General features: G+C 36.6%; 1 protein-coding gene across 1 annotated transcript in view; it reads left to right on the top strand.

The window, feature by feature from the left end:
- Positions 1–14,983, top strand: part of LOC308682116 (rho GTPase-activating protein 22-like) — a 39,362-nt gene that overhangs the window by 17,228 nt on the left and 7,151 nt on the right. The window contains exons 13-15 of the mRNA XM_081351606.1: positions 884–971; positions 11,789–11,917; positions 14,146–14,353. Of these exons, the coding sequence (XP_081207732.1) occupies positions 884–971; positions 11,789–11,917; positions 14,146–14,353 (425 nt within the window). The remainder of the gene's footprint in view (positions 1–883; positions 972–11,788; positions 11,918–14,145; positions 14,354–14,983) is intronic.

The raw sequence follows: 14,983 nt of genomic DNA, 5'->3' as shown, positions 1-14,983 counted from the left end.
TGGCCTTGTATCAGTGGGAGGGACAACACTGTATTTTTTCAGAAAGTGATCCTATGTATGCATTTCAATGCATTAGATATTTGAAGTGCTTCAATAATTTTTGTGCCACTGTATGTTGAAATTGTATGAATATATATATATATACTATTGTTCAAAAGTTGTTTTGTTTTTTTTAATGAAAGAATTGTATAGGCCTACTTATAATCTATCAAATCAAATATATAGTAAAAGCATTTTAAAAAATCTATTAAAAATACTGTTCTTTTAAACTCCCTGTAATGCTCCTGCTCTCTTCCTCTACCACCCTCCCCCCCGACCCCACCCCACCTCCATCACAGCTAAATTCAATCTCCTCTGCAGAAATGTGCCCAGCTTGCATTTGAGCGTGTAACCCTATAAGCATTTACCCTTATCAATGCATACCCTCTGAAATTTCATTTAACTGTATCTGAATGGCAAAGAGCGATGCGAGCTTGCATTGCTGTGTTAATGCAGTGAAGGATGGAGGATGAGCTAAAGGAGGCTGGTGCATAATTTATGATTTGACTGTTGTTGTGTCTAATTATGCATGACTCAGCATTACTGATTACGGTGTAAAATTGGGCCACGCACACAACGCCGTATCTGCCCTGAAGTACAACCCCCCCATAGGTTCTTATTAGCAACACAAATCAATAATCAAATTACAATAGACTAATGGAACACTGATCTCCAGTTATCACTGCAGAGAAATTGTTCATTATGCTAATGCTTTAAAGGATAAAACAGCTTAAAATGTTGAACATTTCTAAAACCGAGTGACTTGGACACGAACTGTGCTAAAGACGTGACTTTCAGCCCTCTTTTCACTGTAAAGTCATCTTTTCGGTCTGTTTCCCTCCAGGGATGTATCCCGTTGCAGGGTAGTCAAGTCAACGAGCTGACAGCCAATCCTGACGAACCTGGGCGGCATCTTTTTGAAATAGTTCCAGGTAAGAGATAATTAAATACTCCTGAATCTTTCTGTGGTCTGATTTAAAAATCATTTAAATGGTTTGTGGCATCAGGGCATAATCTGTGCATGTTATATTTTATACTCGCTCGCAGTGTGCTCTTGGTCCTACTTGTCACTCAAGGAGGAATATAATGGCAAAGCAAGAAAACAAACAAGGCACTGTGCTCACAGGCTTGAATATTGTTACTGATGAAATACAGCTTCCTCATTACCAGAGGTAATCACTAGAGGGCATGAGGTGTCCTCTGAGGATTCATGAAGGACATTCGTGAAGACTAAAAGCCATTCATTTGCAAAAATGCTGACCACCTACTGTTAGGTTCAAAAGTCTGAGACCGCATTGAAAATCTGTTTTGTTTTCTTTACACCTTAAAATGAAAAAGACGAACAACAAATTAAAAATAAAATTGAAAATTGTATGACGTTGAAAAGGAAAAAATAAAAAAATGCATAAGAAATATTTAAGACAAGAAAATGTAGGATATTGCAGCCTGAATGTTAGGTGGACATACTGAATTTTGTAAAATTATGAAATCTGAATGAATTTTTTTATTCAACTTTTGACTCAAGTTGTTATGCTAATATAATGTAATGTATTAACATATTTTCTAGTAGATTAGAAAATCATAATAAAAAAATTTACCTTTTAGATAACACTTTAGTTAACTACATTAGTCCCTCCAATGACAGTCTACGCAACTACCACTTTGACGATCACTTTAGGAACTTTTTGAAGTGTCAAAGTGGTAGTTGCATAGACTTTCAATGGAGGGACAGAAATATCTCAGATTTTATTAAAAACATCTTCATTTGTGTTCTGAAGATGACGAAAGTCTTACGTGTTTGGAACGGCATGAGGGTGAGTAATTAAAAATGGTTAAGTCTTACTGGTTTGTCTGTTTAGTTGTCATTTAGCTTGTTTGCCATACGTTATCCAACAGTTATTCACTTTTGGAATGCCACATATGGGCAATAATATATGATAAGCCTGAATTCCTAATTCAAAGCAAACAATCTGTTGTGTCACATGGGTCACGACTCGCGCTACGGATGCAGCAGGATGTTCCCGTGGGACAGACTCTGCTGAAGTGTCTATTGTTTACGTGTACTCTGGGAACCTCTGCATATCATATCATTCTGCACACCCAGCATCTCATAAGCAAAGGACATGACCTTAGTAAACCTTGAATTCGGTATGGAGTGTCATAGGCTAACTTGAGCTGTTGGAGGCAGTCCCTTCATATGGGGGCATTCCTTGATTAAAATAAAGAAATTTGCATATGTGGTCCACAGTGGAGATTCATGCTTTTACTGCATTCACTGACACATGCGTGACACACAGCTGCTTGTTGTCGAAACCCGAGAGCGATCATTGACTGTCAAATATTAGAAAATCTCATATACTGTATTTCGAAGTGTGACAGCTGGACTTTCTTCTCCACTAACAGTCGCTTTATTCATACCCTTCTGTAACTATACATTGCTAGAGACACTTCTTTTTAAAAACGTGATGTTAGTTTTGATGCTAATTTTAATGATATTTTGCAGATTTTGAAAAATCTGTTTGCATTATGAAACTCATCTACTAGGGTCAAGTTTATATAGCTTTGGGTGATGTTAATGTTGTTGTCTTTTTGCCTCTTATTGGGATATTTTTATATAGGTGCCTAGCAACACGCGGACTCTCTCTCGTCTTTGTCGTAAAAAGACTGATGAGAGAATTCTTTCATTTACAAGAAGTAAATATCACAAGCTGTTGCTACAGCAATCAAACCTGAACGTAAAAGTTCAACTTATACCAACACGTGACTTGGCATTCAGGACCAATGTGTCTGTGTTATTTTCTGAGAATCTAAGCGCTTAGTCATAATTAACTTTAATACTTTAATGTGATGCTGAAGCAAAATCTAAGCATGAACAAATACATGATGGAATGAAAGAAAAAAAAAAGGAAAAGAATAAATCATTAAATGTTATACACACCGTTCAAAAGTTTTGAAGTCAGTAATATGTTTTTTTAATAAATACTTTCTTTCACCAAGGATTCATTAAAATAACAGTAATTCAAAAGTGACAGTGAAGACATTTACAATGATGCTGAAAATTCAGCTTTGCCATCACAAGAATAAATTGCATTTTTTTATATATATTTTACAATGCAAATATATTAAAATACAAACAGTTCTTTTGAATTGTACTATTATTTCACTATATTACTTTTTACTGTTTTGATACTGTTTTAAGACTTCATGTGTGAAACATTAACTGTCATGCTTAATCACACTTTCTGTGTAAATATAAATCTGATTAGTCATTGATTATTTGGCATGAAGAGTGGACACAAAAACCCTGTCTTGGTGGTCTTGCATTTCAGATAATTGAAATTGAGATTAAAAGTGAATAAAGGCTAAATCCCCTGAGAGTTTTTGCACACTTCTTAGGAGTTCGAGAAAGAATAGCTCTTAAAAAGGCCAAACAAAAGGCAAGTCTTAGCATCTTCTGCTGAGAATGCAGCATGCATTAGTTGTTGAGATTCAACACTGGCCTCCATTTATAATTTATTTTACATTCTGCAGTTAATTTCTTACACCTTGACGATTATTGTCACCCCTATAATCCTTCTGCAAGGTGGACACTGAACTTCTCGGTATAATGGTGTTTTGTTATGTACAACAAACTAAACCCGCTTTCCATAAGTCCTGGTCTTTTTAAATCAGTCACTCAAACAATGGCTCTATTTACGCCTGGTCTCAACACAAAAGCATGACTGCAGACTGGAGTAGGAAGGTCTGATCCGAGCATGTCCTTACAGCTGACAGAAGCATCACGCTCTGTCTGTGAAGATTGCAGTTTGGTACATTAAAAGCTCAGATCTAAAGCCTTCTGGCAATGTGCAATAAAAGCATCTGTGTAACACACAAAGCCCCTTGTGGTCTCTGAAATGTCTTCAAAGAGGGGAAGTTTTAATTAATAAGCCGTTAGATTTAATAGGGGAAAAGATCCAGGCAACATGCAGAGATTTGTGCGTCAGGCTTACAGAAATGTTCAACCGCCCTCTTATGTGAAGTCATATCAACCCCCAACCACACACACACACACACGCACAGATTGATTAGCCAGGTCTGTTTGTGTTTGGGGGGGATGTTTGGCAAAGATGAGCACTGTGGTGGCTCTGCTTATGAGGGTGAGCGAGGGCGAGTCTGACAGACCAGGGGGGCGGGGAAGAAAAAGGTTGGGAAAAAAAAGAGAGAGAACACAACAACTTCTTTTTTTTGAATGAATGAATGAAGCAGACGGAGGACTTGTTTTTCGGGTTTCTGGTGGTGATGGTATACTGTGGGGTTCTTTGCGCTCTCTCTTTCACTTCTTTTTCTTTTACTCTCCTATCCTCTCTATCTTACTCTGTCCCATGCACAGTTTTCCCCTCTCCTCTCTCTCTCAATCGCATGCACCCAGCACACACCTATGTTGCGTATTTACCTTCCAGGAAGGCCAGAGATGTAACTAACATGGCACAGCTGTAGCGCTGCCCTCTTTGGCACCCGTGTGCCAACATGGGACTCGGTTGCCGCAAGCTGCAGGAGCACCGATCTGTTCACGCTAAGGGTAAGGACACACTTTCCTCATAAGGAAGGCAACTTATATGGATCGGTTTGTGAGATTTACCGTGGTGGAAGAACAGTACGGCGTTTATAGCAGGAAAGGAATTTATGGGCGATGGGAGTTTTGTTCTTTAACCTGTAAATCATATGTTGGATCCAGCTGCGGCTTGTAAGGGCTGTAACATCTGGAGTGTCCGATGCATGAAAAAGATCCAGGAAGCTGTGGCTTTGTGAGTTGTGTATTTTTGGAACAGGCTGTGAGGAGTGGAGCTGCTGCTGGTGAGGTAGTCTTGCATGAATGTGAGGGCCTGTAATTTTGCCTGAGCTATGCTGAAAGGTGTCCGTCTGCTCTCTGAGCTGAAACTGACACTTTAACCCTTTCCTTGCTCATTTTGATTCACATGAAGTTAGTTCATGAATGATTGTGATGTGCCAATACGGCTGTTTCTATTTGTATACTATTTGCAGGTGTATAGGTTTTACAGATGGGTTCCAGGAGGCACTAGGAAATGCTTTGATTTTGCTTTGTTAAACCAAAAGAGAAAATATGACTTTGAAAGTAAATACTGGGGCTTTCAGAAGATTTAAAAAATAGATTGAATTATTTTAACATGTTAAATGTAATTTATTCCTGTGTTGGCAAAGCTGAATTTTCAGCATCATTACTCCAGTCTTCACTGTCACATGATCCATCAGAAATCATTATAATATGCTGATTTGCTGCTCAAGAAACATTTCTTATTATTATCAATGTTGAAAACGCAAACAGTTTTAAACTAAACCTTTAGTTTAGGGGCAAATTCTCGCTATTAACTAGTTGCTTATTATATTACTAGGATATTGGCTGTTTTTTAGTAGGCTACTTACACTGTAAAAAGTGAACAGTTGGATCAACTTAAAAAAAATTACTTCAATTGGTAACACCTAAAGAAATTAAGTTTTCTCAACTTAAATTATCACGTTTTTCACGATAAAACGTGGTAATTTTAAAGTTGATCCAACTGTTCACTTTTTACAGTGTATATTAACGCCATATTCTGCATGACCATATTCTACATTCCTTAATACTCAATACCTTAACTTAACAACTACCTCACTAACTATTAATAAGCAGTAATTAGGAGTTTGTTGTGGCAAAAGTCATGTAATACCCTAATCTAAAGTGTGAACTTTAAAACAGTTGTGCTGCTTAAAATGTTGAATAGAAATGAATAGTTCAAAAGAACAGCATGTAATTGGAATAGAAATAAAATGAATGCTGTAGAATCACATTGTTAATGTCTTTTCTGTCACATTTGATCAATTTAATCAATGCATCCCTGCTGATTAGTAGCTATTAATAAGTATTCAAATCTTATTAATTGTGTAGTTTATGCACTTGCTCTGTACTTGTTTCACTCTTATCTCACACATATTATTTCACTCTATTTGTCCCATTTTAATATCTCAGTCATTCAAACCAATATCAAACTATGTGCAGTTATAAAATACTGTAAGAGGTTCTATATTTCTCACAGTGCTTCAGTTTAAAACTAAGCTACTTGTTTCCTCACCTATATACAGTATCGATTGTTTATAGTGTATGTATAAACATGTAATGGCCATTTTAATAATGACAATGCTAAATATTATTCAGTATAAATAAGTTAAAAAGAACACATTTCTTTTTTGATGTCAGTGAAGGGGTACATAAGATAAAAGTGGTTGAAACATTTTGTCCCTGCTTTGTTTAAATGTAGACATAACCATGGATATCCCTCCTCTTAAGTTCATAATAATCCTTGCATTTCTCTACAAAATAAAAACACACAGGAAGAACTAATGGCTGTCAGAATGTAAGGAAGCCATTGTGGGTCAACTGATTTTATGACAGTGGGAGTCATGGGAGCCCATCAGGAGAGCAGAGACTCACTAAAGAGTGGCTCCCATCTTCACTAATCAGAACCAGAAACAACGGCCCCACAGAGAGAGCTAAACCAACAGCACTGATAAGAGTTTCCAAATGGCAGATTTTTGGAACATGTTGGTTTTGCTGGTTTCTCTACATAAAGAATTCAAACACAATTGACACGCATTGTGTTAGCGATAAGCTAGGTCGTTCAAATAAAGTAATACTTAGAAAATATTTCTGTGAGCACTCTGAACTTAATTGCATATCTGCCTTGAATATTACAGATTCTCTCTCTCTGTGTGTGTGTGTGTGTGTGTGTGTGTGTGTGTGTGTGTGTGTGTGTGTGTGTGTGTGTGTGTGTGTGTGTGTGTGTGTGTGTGTGTGTGTGTGTGTGTGTGTGTGTGTGTGTGTGTGTGTGTGTGTGTGTGTAAAGAACTTTAGGTAACACTAGAAAATGTCAGTCTGAAGTTTGAAAAAAAAAATGTTTTAAAGGGATGTAACCTTGTTAGGTGCTTGCAAAGGTGTTTTTGAATGGTTACTAGGCTGGGGTGCGTTTCCTAAAAGCAACGATGTTCGCAAGTTCCGTCGTTACCAAAAGAGACCAATGGAACTTGTGACCAGTTGGCTAACAATGCTTTTCAGATAGATATAGATAGATAGATAGATAGATAGATAGATAGATAGATAGATAGATAGATAGATAGATAGATAGATAGATAGATAGATAGATAGATAGATAGATAGATAGATAGATAGATAGATAGATAGATAGATAGATATTTCTCATTAAGTTAAGACGCAGACTTTCACCTCTCAAGGCAAGTGTGTCTACAAAGTGCTGGATTCAAAGTAAAGATCTTCATCTGAAAGCCTCAGGCCTGTCGTGCTGGATGTCATCCCAGTCTACTGCTGGCCAAACCACACACTGTGCCTCCTCAGGCTTCTCTCTGCCTGATATACATCTCTCTCTGATACATGACAGAGGAAGACACACTGCAGCTACCTAAAAGCTGACTGAGCTTTTATAGCAGGATTTCATAGTGTGTTTTTAGATGATACTCCAAAGCATTTGTTACAATAATAAAAAAAGCATTTTTTTTTGTGTTCAAAAACAGCTAAAACTAATGAATATTATATGTAAGAAATATTTTTAAAAAGTATGATACGACCCCTTTAAGCATTTACCAAAGTGAGGTTAAAGGACATCAAGAGTTTTTTTTTATTATTATTATGCCCTGATATGTGTAATAGTGCTAATGGGGCATTAATGAAGAAGGTTTGGCTCACTCTAGTACAAAAACTCTCCAAGTGATGAAATTCCCCAAGTACATGTTTTATCTTGAACAATGCCACATGTAAAATAGGCATGATGACATTGTTTGGTTCTTACTACCAGTGGAATGCACATCACTGTTCAGTCCTTCATTTTAGAAATAGTCCATATCCATGACCTTACCATAGAAAAATGCTAAATGTCATATAGTAAAATCATTGTTTGGGATTTGCACACTCTGAAAATTTGGATGCGAGCAGTTTAGCCCAGCTTTGGGTAGCAGATAAGGGACAGCAAGGCCATGGGAATTCAAAATTATGCTGTGAATGCAGACTGATTATTTCTGACCTTGAGTTTGGCCATGCAAAGTGAGTGAGCCTGATGCAGTTCACTTATAATTCACTCAAATTCATTCAATCCCAGCAATTTCAAAAACATTTCAATAATATGATACTGATTAAAAGTGATATAATTTACTTCAAAAACATTTCAATAATATGATACTGATTAAAAGTGATATAATTTACAAGAAATTACAGGAAATTATGATTAATATTGTAAGCCTGTTTGTCGGTCCAATGGCGGTTTTCCAATAATACGGGTGAAGGTCTTTGCTTTGGTCACTAAACAGGTAATTGGCTATAGGCTATACCTGAGATGGTCGCATTCACGCTTACACAATCAAAGATACTTTGGTATAGCCCCCATGGAATTGCATACTTGAACTTAACTTAAACGTTTACTTCAGAGGTATGGCCACTAGATATAAGTCTATCAACTTTACTTCTCTTATAATAGCTTTGGATTAGCCATGCCGTGATTTCTCACGTACACTTATCTAAAGTAAGGTAAGACACACCCAAATTTAGGTTGGTCAAACAGCATTCGCTGCCCTAAAAGAATATTCCCTTCTTGTCTTCGCAAAGCCAAGTACACTTAAATTAGCGCCAAATATTAGTCGTCACTAATCTGACGCAGATTTGAGGTAACATACGAATCCATTTAATCTACTAGGGAAAACAATTTCTGAGCAAGTCAGAATAATCAAATGTAACAATTTATTGTGTCAGGTAAATGTATCATGCCAATTTCATAATCAGTTCAAAGATAATCAATACAATAACATCAAATGCTCAGATATAAAGAGTAAAAGATGTAGGTGAACATTTAGAAAAATACATAATGCTAACATCTTTGAGATCCTTCAACATTATGGGCTGATCTGAGTTACAGAATCGCGCCGAGCCTCTTGTTGCAATTCATTATAAACCCAGACCAAGACATCCACATGGAAACATTTGCTAACAATGGGAATTTGCATTCAGAGTTCACACCTTTCGAGAGCAGGAGGCCATTTTGCCTGGAAGACTCACCCTCCTTTGTGTGCAAGTTATCTCTAAACTCTTAAAAACTTTATTGCCTTTTGTTTTACTTCTTTGGGAATGAGACCTTTGTACCAGTCGCACTGAGACATTTCAAATGATACCAAACATGTGTGATAATTATTCACATTAAACCAGAGAGATTCTTGAGTGAATTTTGATGATCTCAGCATCAGAAAGAAGGAATGGGGGAAGAGGGAAAGAGATGTAAATTAGGATGATTCTGAGGTGAGACTTGCGTCTCGAATGGTGCACAAGAGTGAGTTCAAATGTTAATTTCCTTTGTTCTCTCAGAGAGTTGCCCTCTCTTCCAGTTTCTCCAGTCAGTACATTTATATATTAACACACACACACACACACACACACACACACACACACACACACACACACACACACACACACACACACACACACACACACACACAATAAATCTTGAATTTATTCAAATCTTGAATAGAGCCTGGTACTTTTATGTATGCCTTCTGGATAATTTTATTGTTTATTTACAAACTTTTGTATGTAATAGTTTATCTGATATGTATTACATGAATGTGGTTAGTGTTTCTGGCACCTTGCTGCAGTCTTAGTTTCCCTATTGGGACTATATATAGATATATATTCAGACACCAGATATTTTTTTACTAGCGGATGAGGACACTAGTGTTCATTTATGTAAGTGAGGATAGCAAAATAAAGTAAACTGTGACATATTATAACCCCAAAATTCTTCATACAGTGGACCACCAGTAAAATTTATAACAATTTGGGACCGAAAATTATTCAGACACTTTGACCTGACCATGTTTTGCTTAAGTGTTTTTTCTTTAATTGCTAATGCGACCTTTTTACACCACAGCCTGAACAAAATTAAGCATTGCTTGGTAATTGGTTGACCTAAATTGGTATTATCTAGTTGTGCACTTAAATTTAACAGCTGACAGCTATTCAGCCTAATTGATTTGTGAGACAGTCTAACAGAAGGATGGCCAAAAACAGTGAAATATCAACTGATTTGATAACTCTAAGTTCTTTTCATATTTTATTACCATTTTCTAAACTATAGCGAATAAACTGTGATAATGTGAGAAATGTTGAAGGTGTATACATACTGTATCTGTCTAATTCAGTTTGCAAATGACACATTGTGGTGTGCACACCAATGCAAATGTGCCCATATTAGTAAAATCAATAAGTCAAAAGACCCATTTCTAAACAGAAGGTCCCAATGGTATTGACAGCTTGTGTTCTCTGAAGAGGTCACTTTTACTTCCCCACAAAGTCAGGCTTTTGATTATTGCCATTACATGTGAGACACAGACAGTAGAACTGCATCTTCCAAGGACACAAACACAGAGGCAATGCATCATCCACTCCCTGTCTTTCAGACATGTAGATCAGAGACAGTCAGGCACTCCTCAGGGAGTCCTACAGTATGTGTGCTGTCTGACACAGCCACTAGCTATCTTCCAATACTCTGCAGTCTGCAGTCAGGCTCAGACAGATAATGGAACCATCCATCCACAAAAACTAGGTTGAACAGAATTTATGCTGAGGATATTTTCGGGAGGTGGAGAGGGAGGGCTTTTTGAGGAAGGAAATGAAGGGAAGTCACAGTTCCATAATGCTATGAATTTAACAGGAGCATTCAATGCTTTACTTTGCAAAAAAACAATGCTTTAACAAGCATTCAAAAGCAAATCAACTTAATATTGAACTATTTTGTTCATTTGAATAGAACACTAACAGAATGATTAAGAAATCAGATCAAATGATAGCTTGTCCAAATGTCATGGCACATTTCAGTTCATCGGATGTCCTCTTTTTAAGAACGATACCACTTTTCTCCTGTTCTGCTATGGCTAATGTCTGGTATGAAGGATGATGTCATTAAGAGAAATCACTATTTTGGCCATTTGAGATTTCCCTATGACTTTAGTGCCATCTAGTGGTTAGTTAACTTCAATATATTGTAAAGGGAATATGTACATATTCCTGTGATGGCAAGACTGAATTTTCAGCATCATTACTCCAGTCTTCAGTGTCACATGATCCTTCAGAAATCATTGTAATATGCTGATTTGATGACTAAGAAACAATTCTTATTATCAATGTTTAAAACAGTTGCGCTGCCTAATATATTTTGTGGTAATCATGACGCATTTTTTTTTTCAGGATTCTTTGATATCATAATCAGAGGAATAGCATTTATTTGAAATAGAAATCTTTTGTAACATTAAAAAAGTCTTTACTGACACTTTTGGATCAAATGACTGTACCCTTGCTGAATAAAAGTATTAATTTATGAATTATTAAATTAATATTTTTTCTGCATTCATCCTAGAACACTACTTTGAGTCATAATTATTTTTTAATCAATTACATTTTTAACATAATAGCGGTTCAGTCACTTACATGAATTATATTATGCAACAGAATTAGAAATGTGTTTTTAATGATTCCCCACATATAATTATGTAATGTTTTTTTCATGTGCCTACAAATAGCATTTGCAATGACATAAATGAATAGAATTATTCATGTTTTGGTATTTATCTGTCATTTGTAGTGTCGAGGGACTCTGCCAAACTGAATGCTATCAGTGTCAATCAAACGATTTATTTGTTTTTCCCCTCTCTGTCTCCATAGGCTGTTCAGGAGAGAAGGACAGATCGGCTCTCAGCCATGAGGCTTTCCTGCTCATGGCAAACTCCCAGAATGACATGGAGGATTGGGTCAAAGCCATCAGACGTGTCATCTGGGCTCCCTTTGGAGGAGGTAACATATACCTGGACATCATACATAAATAAGATCAATCACTAAGCATTAGTTTCTCTCTTATGAGACAACATAATCTGCTGCTTTCAAGAAAACGATCAAACTAAACCAGCAAGCTGATCTATATCTGGCACGGCTGATACACAAGCTCACTAAAATAACAACAGCACTAGCAGAGTGTGAATGACAGTGTCTGAATCTTTAGGCATTGTATTACAGGTCTTTAATAACATGGATTATTTAGGGGTGTCTGAATAATGACAAACATTTTAATATTATTTTAATGGTATTAAATATCCACCACAGACAGCCTTTGTTATATATCATACCAGACAGATTGCAGTTCTAAATATTGCAGACAATATTTGAGGCAAGACAGCGTGGTGTAAACGACCTTGTTTTTAAAATAAACATAACAGCATGAAAAATTGTGTTTTAGATATGGGTGTGTAATTTATGTTTTACAGAACAAAGCGTCAAAGTATCGTCAAGTTATGTTTACCGCAGACCTTATTTTACTCATAAATTTAAAAAACTCGTTATAAAATCCCATTGGAAAATCTCGAGGGAACCACTGGATTCTTCTGGGTTTTGACGTCACGCCTGCAGCAGATTATTAAAATAAATCCGAAATCAAATAAAATATAAATATTAGATGAAAAACTTAAACTTAAAAGCATAAAAATATTTTTTTTTCTTTGCACCTGAAACAAAATAAGTTTTAATTGAAGTACTACAATTATTAAAATTTAAATTTAAACATAAATCAATTATAAAGCTATATAGAAATTAAAAAAACGAGTAAAAATTGACAAAAGCACTATAAAACTAATAATAATATAAAATGCCTAGTAATATTGCAACATGAATAAGGCGGCGTGATACCAAAAGAAAAGTCCCAGTGCTGTTGGACTATATATCAGCACTTATTAGGGCTGTTGGAACGAATTCCGAAATTCGAATATAATTCGAATATTAAAAAAATCAATACTATTCGAATGCTGAAGTTCCTATTCGAATATTGCTTTTTTATGTATATTTAAAAAAAAATGCAATCTTGCCTTTCTCGCCGCCTTGGCACACACATGTGAAAATTAAACGCTTTTGTTTCGTCTGATAAACAATAAAGTTTTTGAATCGTAACACAATTGTGCACGTTATCCACGCTGTATCATCACAACTGTCAAAAGTCGCGGAGAGGAATGTCTCCACGGTAACGGAGATCAACAATTTGATTCTCAGTCCACACTACAACGTGAAAACGGCGTCTTCAAATATATCCACTTTGGAGTGCGTTTTCATTAATAAAAACGCCGTCTCATTGTGGACGGAAGGCCAAAACGGAGAGGAAAATATACGTTATTTTTTTATGACAACTTACAACCTGACAAGCTAGGCGATCTGTCCGAGGAACCGCCGCTAAAACAGGCAAGAATTACTTATGTTCTGCCTCTCTCTCTCTCCTCATCACGGGGCTCAACTGCTACCAGCTGTCCGCCAAAAGGCAATAACAGACAAACTGACGGTTTATCTGTGAAGATATGAGACCGATCAACATCACGCATTGGCGATCCATAAGACTGTGTAATGTCGTAAATATTAATAATAGGATGAATTTGAGCATTTAATATTCGAATATTATTCGAATATTAAATAAAATAAGGAATGGAATTCGAATAGTATTATAGAGGAAGATTGACAGCCCTAGCACTTATGGAACATTGTGATCACAACAATTGTGATATTAATATGATTATAAAAAACATTGTGTGAATCTGGGCATAAATGAGTTAAGCAATATGATGCCTCTCGGTGTAATCTCTCACGCCCACATTCCCTCCACGCTCTGTGAGGCTGGATTACCATTACAATGAAAGAGGACAAAAACAGGTGTGACTGCTGACGGCTGCACACACTCACTGACACACACATTCACATGCATCACTGTTCACTTGTGCCTGAAGTGGACTGCTGCCTGTGCCAGGAGGGACCTGCCATGTGTCTCATGCCTGAAGTTAAAACCTTGTCATGTCTGTTCGGTCACCGTGGCTTGTGTGTGCGTGCAGAAGATTGTAATATACGAGGCAGAACTGCACTGCAAGGTAGGATAGGATACCGTATAGATTTGGGAGATTTACTGGGATTTTGTGAAACATATTTAGATTTTTTAACATTTTGATAATGTCATGGTTGCAATGACCAGATTTTATTTTTTTGTATTACTTTAGGTATCTTTGGCCAGCGACTGGAGGACACAGTACAATATGAGAGGAAGTTTGGACCACGGCTAGCCCCTCTCCTGGTGGAGCAGTGTGTGGATTTCATACGGGAACGGGGTCTGAAAGAGGAGGGTCTCTTTAGGATGCCAGGACAAGCCAACCTGGTCAAAGAACTCCAGGATGCTTTTGACTGTGGTGATAAGCCTCTGTTTGACAGGCAAGATGAGATCAAAACATCTCTACAACAAATAAAACACTTATATTTCCATTTAGGCATATAGCAGAGAATTTTATTCAAAACGACTTAAAAGAAGAAAAGCACAAGCAATTTATGAAACGAGCCAACAATATTTGCAGTACATAATGCCAAGTTTTAAGTATGAGCTATAAATAGTATACAAGCTGTAGTAATTCAAATGCAGACAAGAAGCTTTCTTTGGAAGGTCCAATAAACTGCTTTTTAGAAAGGATTTAGACTGACGTGGATATCAGAAACATCCCACAGTGTCATAAGAGCATTAAGAACGGAAGTTGTGATCGGCTTTCCTTCCCTATTGTGACACATATCCACAAAAAATGGCTTATCAAACAAGAGAAAATGTGGGGCGGGACTTGATTTTGTCCTTTGGGAATTTATTGTATCTTTGGATTGCTGTGATTTGCTATTGCTGTGATCTCAAGTGAGTGACAGGTTGTCCTGGCCTAACGCCAGTAAACACATCCTCATCAGACAAGAAAACAGATGTCGATGCAAGTTCTTTTGATTAAAATTACGAGGGCACAAAAAAATTATGTGCACTGATAAATCATTTATAGTAATAAAATTCATGACGACTTTAAAGATTAT

The sequence above is a fragment of the Scardinius erythrophthalmus genome (assembly GCF_964197995.2).
Source record: "Scardinius erythrophthalmus genome assembly, chromosome: 21".
NCBI classification, from domain to species: Eukaryota; Metazoa; Chordata; class Actinopteri; order Cypriniformes; family Leuciscidae; genus Scardinius; species Scardinius erythrophthalmus.
Note: the sequence above shows the minus strand (reverse complement) of the source record. Positions and strands in the feature narration are given on the sequence as shown.